The sequence below is a fragment of the Mirounga leonina genome, unplaced genomic scaffold (assembly GCF_011800145.1).
Source record: "Mirounga leonina isolate KUSES-001 unplaced genomic scaffold, KU_Mleo_1.0 Mir_239, whole genome shotgun sequence".
Taxonomy (NCBI): Eukaryota; Metazoa; Chordata; class Mammalia; order Carnivora; family Phocidae; genus Mirounga; species Mirounga leonina.
The window spans coordinates 3003033-3009931 of record NW_023270624.1 but is presented as its reverse complement, the minus strand read 5'-3'; the positions used below and the strand labels follow the sequence as shown (position 1 = coordinate 3009931).

Here is a 6899-nt window from a genome sequence, read left to right as displayed (position 1 = left end):
GTAGTATTAGTTTCATGTGCACAGTAACATGATTTAACACCTCCATACAACACCTGGTGCTCATCACAAGTGCCTCCTTCTGCCCCAACACCTATTCTTATGTACATATTCTTAGGCAAGCCAAGGCAAATAGCAGGGTAAAAATGTAACCAAGTACCAAGTTTTGCTTGGAAACCTAAAATATATAGTACAAACAATAACAAATTATTTGAAAACAATCCATATGGAATCAAACTGCAGAGTGCTTGACACAATTAATGCATTCTGGTTTCTTGGTGCTATTATCATAGATTTTGTAACTTACCTGGAAACATAAAAGAAAGTGAAATCATAAAGATACAAGCTAACAACTTACAGTACAGCAATTGAATTATGTTTAATTAGAAAAAATAGCTAAATCCTATCACGGGCTTCTTTATTTTAATTACCGTCTTTGACAAAAGTTAATCTTCCAATATTGCACTCTGTAATCTCCTCCATCAACGTTTTAACAAGTAGTGCAAGTATCACTTTAATTCACTACTTTATGTATTTTTAAATCATTCCTTTTCATGGAAACTATTTACATTTTACATTTGCTTGCAGGTGATTATCTCTTATTTCTTTTTTCTTTAAAGATTTATTTATTCATTTCAGAGTGAGAGAGTGAGTGATCAGGGGACAGACAAAGGGAGAGGGAGAGAGAATCTCCAGCAGACTCTGCATTGAGTGTGGAGCCCAAGGTGGGTCCTGATCCCATGACCCTGAGATCATGACCTGAGCCAAAACCAGAGTCTGAGGCTTATCTGACTGCACCACCCAGATGCCCCTCTCTTATTTTGATTTTAATGAATCAGTAGTTTCTGAAAGAATGTAGGAATCTGGGATTCTTTAAAATCTTTGAAAATTAAATATTTTTTGTCATCCAAAGATTCAGACTTACGCAGGTCTGCTATTCTAGTAAGATAGTAATTTTAGCAAAAGATGTCAATAGGCCACACCCCTTCAGAGGGCACTCTAGACACTGATGTGAGTGAGTTTGATGCTGCCAGACTATAAGATCCTTCCTTCTCCCAAAATACATTAGGATGACCCTGCTCAGAGGGGATACAGTTCCAGCCTGTGGAAGTCATCATTTTTATCTATGTGAGTAGGTCATAGTCATCTTTAATATTTAGTAATTTATTTATCAGTCTGAACTCCACAAAATCCAAATTTACATTACTTTATGTAGTTTTACAAATAAAATTATTTATCTATCCCACAATATGAAAAAATAAAACTTATGCTAGCTGATGCAAGCATCAGGTAAAATCCTTGCAGTAAATTATAAATTCAGTCACATAAATGATATAGCTGTTATATATTATTTTTAACAGAACAGATTGATCATCCCAATATTCTGAGGGGGAAAAATATAGCTTTTAATTAAGTTTGGTCAAAAAAGGATCAGAAAAATACATCAGGAATATTATCAGTGTGCTCTAAATTTTCTGTAATTACACTGACGGTAAAGGGGAGTATTTATACTCTATTATCATTGAAAACGGATTATTTTATAACTTAAAGATATCAAATTCCAGCACCATTCTAAGTAAAAGACTGAAAACAAAAGAATGATAGCTGTTTTAAACCATAGAGAAATAACATTATTTTCAGAATACTACACTTTGCAATTCCTACGTTACTTAGTGTTTAACTCACTTTCTTCCACTTAATGACATTTTAGATATTTTATTTGCAGGATGAGTTAATTCCTCATCAGAATTCTGAAACCCTTTGTAGGCATAGTCAATTAGTTAGAATTATCATGAAGTATCTTTGTGTAACTTTACTAACATTTTAATGTGTGAAAATTGTGTCTTTGTATAATATTGAAATAATAGTTAGGGATTTTAATACAGCAAATAGCTTAACATTTTTATTACTTGGAAAAAATATAATTTACTACCACTGATCTTATTTAACTGACACCTTTAGTTGATTTTACTAGTAAATACTATAAACAACATGTTGAATAGACAATTAGATCCTTGATGATGATTTTTTATACATATATTTCACCTTAAAAGAATACATAGATATATAACCTATCTCCATTCAAAAGTTAAACACTATTAATTTCAAATTAAAAAGAAACCCAAAATTATAAACTTCACAAGAAAAAGTATCATAAGAAAAAGTATTTGCTAAATGTAATAATAAATTTAACTTTTATAATGAGTCTCTAAATGAATCTCTCTTGAATGTTGTAAAGGGGAAAAAACTAGCTCAAATTGCTATAATATTAAGCTATATGTATTCACAATATAAAAATTTAAAAAAACATCAATAATCCCCTTAAAATTATCTTTAAATATACAATTGAAATGACTGATAGCAGCCTAAGTGTCCATTGATGGATTGAGTTAATAAAGGAAATATATATAGATACAACCTAGAACAGAAGGATATTCTGACACATATTACACTATGAATGACTGTTGACAACATGAATTTAAGTGAAAGAAGCCAATCACAAAAAAATAATTTCTGTGTAATCCCACTAATCTAAAGATCCTATAGTAGTCACATGTATAGAGCCAGAATAGCAGAATGGTGGTTGCTAGTTCCCAGGGACGGAGAAACAGAAAATCATTTTTTAATGGGTACAGAGTTTTTGTTATAGATTGCGAAGGGTCCTGGAGTTATATATTGATCATGGTGCAGAATAATGTGAACATACATAATGCCACTGTAGTGACAGTTATTTAAAAATAGGTAATATGATAGCAAAAGTTATTTTAAGAAACTTACCCAACACTGGGTATTTATCAAATTACAGATTGACTTGTAACAAGTTTTAAGTTTTATCATTTTTCAAGAATGAGAGTTTGGAATAACGGAAATAAGAATTCTTCAAGTCAGGGAAATAAGTTAGGAGGGTTTTGATGTCCTTCAGGAAAGCAATAGAGAGATCCATAATTATGGAGTTCATACAGTTACTAGGTGGGCAGAGTGCAAGTGTTACAGATAGGAGGGTGTACAGATAACAAAGTTTTGGGAAATGCAGTGAGGAGAAAGAGTGTTTCTATAATGTATAATTTTGAAACAACCAACTACAACCCTGAAGTAGAATACTGCCAGTACAATGATGATGCTCAAGGGATGGAGTTAGGGATTGAGTGAGTTTTTTGCACTGTCTTCTCTGTCTTGATTGGCATTCCAGTTCTGAAAGCATATGTAAATTGTGGGCAAATAGAATGACCATAGAAGAGGCTGACTCTTGCCATGCCGTTTCATTGAATTAGAATGTATCCTCGATATTGAATTAGCACCTTCATCTCTTCAAGTATGATCCTATTCGTTCAACAAGCTACAACAGCTTCTGTAGTAGCAGAAGAGGGATGAAAATGAGTTTATAGCTTTAGATTCACTTGGGACTGAAGAAGAAATGAATTTATCTCTGTATTGGGACTAATAAGTTTTATGTTCTCATTTCCCCCAAAAAAATCACATCTCTGTGATTTTCAGGAGAAACAGTATCATTATACAAAATCCCTTTATATAGTTAATGAAATGTCACATTTAATACATAGTCTTGCATTGGGGAACATATTCTAAGAAGGTAATCCTTTTATTCAGTTTATAATTTGATAAAGTCAAACTAAATACACTAACAATTCCAAATTATGTTTCTATCTACAGATTAATTCCTTCTAGTCCCTACACCTTAGAATATAAATGCTCTTCTTTGGAAAGTAAAAATGCCTTCCCAGATTAATCAATATCAGAAAAATTATCCAATTCTGGTTGGTTTCAAAACATTATGATGTATGAGAAATGCATAACCCTCATTAATAAGTACATTCATTTTATATTGCTGAACACATTGATTTAATTCAGCTGCTAAGAATGTTGATTACCCATGATAAAAGCAAACACAAATGTAAATGACAAACTGAATATTTTACTTCTCCATTATTTTGGTATCAGATAGCACAAGACCAGCTGACAACTTCCTTCAGTTTATCAAGAAATTTTATTCATTATGCCAATTAATCAAACTAAAGCCAAGAAGTGCTTATACTGAAAATTTAAAGAAAAAAAGTTGAAATTAATTTTATGCCCAAGTTACAAAACTTTGCAAATCTCAAAGGAAGCATTTGGAATACATTTCACCATTTTCTCACAAATTATTTTCATGAAAGTGTAATTGAAATAGAGCCTTGTAAATGATGAAAACTCTGTCATCTATTTCTTCATTTGCAGTGTCACTCTTGTTTGAAATCATGAACATTTGGAATGCCACCTCAAATTTCATTCTCCTGGGACTCTTTAACCACACAGGAGCCCACCTATTTCTCTTTGTGATGGTTCTGACAATTGCCTTCAGCTCTCTAGTAGGGAATGCCCTCATGATCCTTCTGATTCACCAGGATGCCCGGCTCCACACACCTATGTACTTCTTATTGAGTCAACTCTCCCTCATGGACATGATGCTGGTCTCCACCGTTGTGCCCAAAATGGCAGCTGACTACTTGACTGGCCAGAAGTCCATCTCCCCTGCTGGCTGTGGGTTGCAGATCTTTATCTTCCTCACTTTGGGAGGGGGTGAATGCTTCCTCTTAGCAGCCATGTCCTATGACCGCTATGTGGCTGTTTGCCACCCACTGAGATACCCCTTTCTCATGAGCTGGCAATTATGCCTGAGAATGGCTGTGGGGTCTTGGTTCCTGGGGGCAGCTGATGGGCTCATGCAGGCTGCTGCTACCCTGAGCTTCCCATTTTGCAATACACGTGAGATCAATCATTTCTTCTGTGAGGCCCCTACTCTGGTGCATTTAGCTTGTGCTGACACAGTTGTTTTTGAGTATGTGATGTACATCTGCTGTGTATTAATGCTCCTGGTCCCATTTTCTCTCATCCTGATTTCCTATAGTCTCATCCTTGCTGCAGTTCTTGAGATGCGTTCTAGAGAGGCCCGCAAGAAGGCTTTTGCCACCTGTTCCTCACATCTCTTTGTGGTGGGACTCTTATATGGAGCTGCTGTTTTTATCTACATGAGACCCAAATCCTATAGGTCAGCTAATCATGATAAAATAGTATCAGTGTTCTATACTATCTTCACCCCAGTGTTGAACCCCATTATCTACGGTCTGAGAAACAGTGAAGTGAAGGGAGCCCTGAGAAAGTGTATGAGTCAGTGTGCTACCTTAAGTCATGACTAAGATTACATTGATTTGCCCCAAATTACAAGCTTGTAGAAAACTGATTGTGGGAGATTTCCTAGAGAAAAGTTATATATGCATTATATCTGTCAGTGTTACCATTTTCCTTTGGAAAACAGATACAACTGTTTATTTTACATTCTTTCATGTATAATAATTTTACTGTATTTTAAAAATTGTTTATTTTTATCAAGGTTTTATTTAAATTCAAGTTAGATAACATACGGTGAAATACTACTGTCAGGTGTAGTGCTTAGTGATTCAAAACTGACATTGAACATTCAGTGTTCATCACAAGTGCACTGGTCAATCTGCACCAACTATTTAACCCATCTGCCCCCAACTTCCCATCCAGTTACCTTCAGGTTGTTCTGTGTAGTTATGAGTATGTTCCCTGGTTTGCCTCTGTTTCGTTTTTTTTTTTTTCTTTCTATTTTGTTTCTTAAATTCCCCTTAAGATTGAAATCATATGGTATTTGTCTTTCTCTGACTGACATACTTTCCTTTGCATAATACTCTCTAGGTCAATCCACATTCTTCCAAATGGCAAGATTTCATTCTTTTTATGGCTGAGGAGTATTCTACCTCTTCTTTATCCATTCTTGAATTGATGGACTTTTGAGCTGATTCTGTAATTTGAATATTGTTGATAATATTGTTATAAACGTTGGGGTTCATGTATCTCTTTGAATCAGTATTTTTGTATTATTTTGGTAAATTCTGAGTCGTGCAATTGCTGGGTTGTAGGGCAGTTCCATTTTTAACTTTTTGCAGAACCTTCATACTGTTTTCCTGTGTGGCTGCATCAGCTTGCATGCCCACTAACACCGTAACAGTTTTCTCTTTCTCCACATCCTCACCAATATCTGTTGTTTCCTGTATTGTTAATTTCAATCCTTCTGATAGTTGTGAGGTGATAAGTCATTGTAGTTTTGATTTGTATTTCTGTGATGATGAGTGATTGTGTCTTTTCATGTGTCTATCAGATCTCTATATATCCTCTTTGGAAATATATCTAATCATGTATTCTGCTTCTTTATTAACTAGATTTTTTTTTCCTGGGGGTGGTGCTGACTTTGGTAAATTCTTTATAGATTTTGGTAGATTTTGGATATTAACCCTTTATCAGATATTCCATTTACAAATAACTTCCCCCATTCTGTAGGTTGCCTTTTACGTTTGTTGATAGTTTCCATCACTGTGCCAAACCTTTTTATCTTGATGAAGTCCCAATAGTTTATTTTTGCTTTTGTTTCCCTGCTTGAGGAGAAAGATCTAGTAAGCAGTTGCTATGGCTGATGTCAAAGAGGTTACTGCCTGTGCTGTCCCTCAAGATCATGGTGGTTTCTTGTCTTACATTTAAGTCTTTCATCCATTTTGAATTTATATTTGTGGATGGTGTAAGAAAATGGTTCATTTTTGGTTTTTTGCATGTTGCTGTCCTGTTTTCCTGGCACCATATGTTGAATTGACTGTCTTCTTTCTATTGGATAAGTTTTCCCTGTTTTGTCGAAAATTACTTATATAATTGTGATAAACTTATGTATATATATATATATATATATATATACATATACATATATATATGTATTTATATATAACCATATAGTTGAGGGTCCATTTCTGAGTTTTCTGTTTTGTTCCATTGATCTATGTGTCCTTTTCTATGCCAGTACTATGCTGTCTTGACTATATCTTTCTAATACAGCT

At 34.3% G+C, this 6899-nt stretch overlaps 1 protein-coding gene across 1 annotated transcript; it reads left to right on the top strand.

Annotated features, from left to right (window-relative positions):
* Positions 1-4193: 4193 nt before the first annotated feature.
* LOC118026490 (olfactory receptor 2T8-like) lies at positions 4194-5189 on the top strand. The gene has a single exon (XM_035029345.1). It carries the CDS (start codon positions 4194-4196, stop codon positions 5187-5189), a length of 996 nt encoding a protein of 331 aa, XP_034885236.1.
* Positions 5190-6899: the final 1710 nt, after the last annotated feature.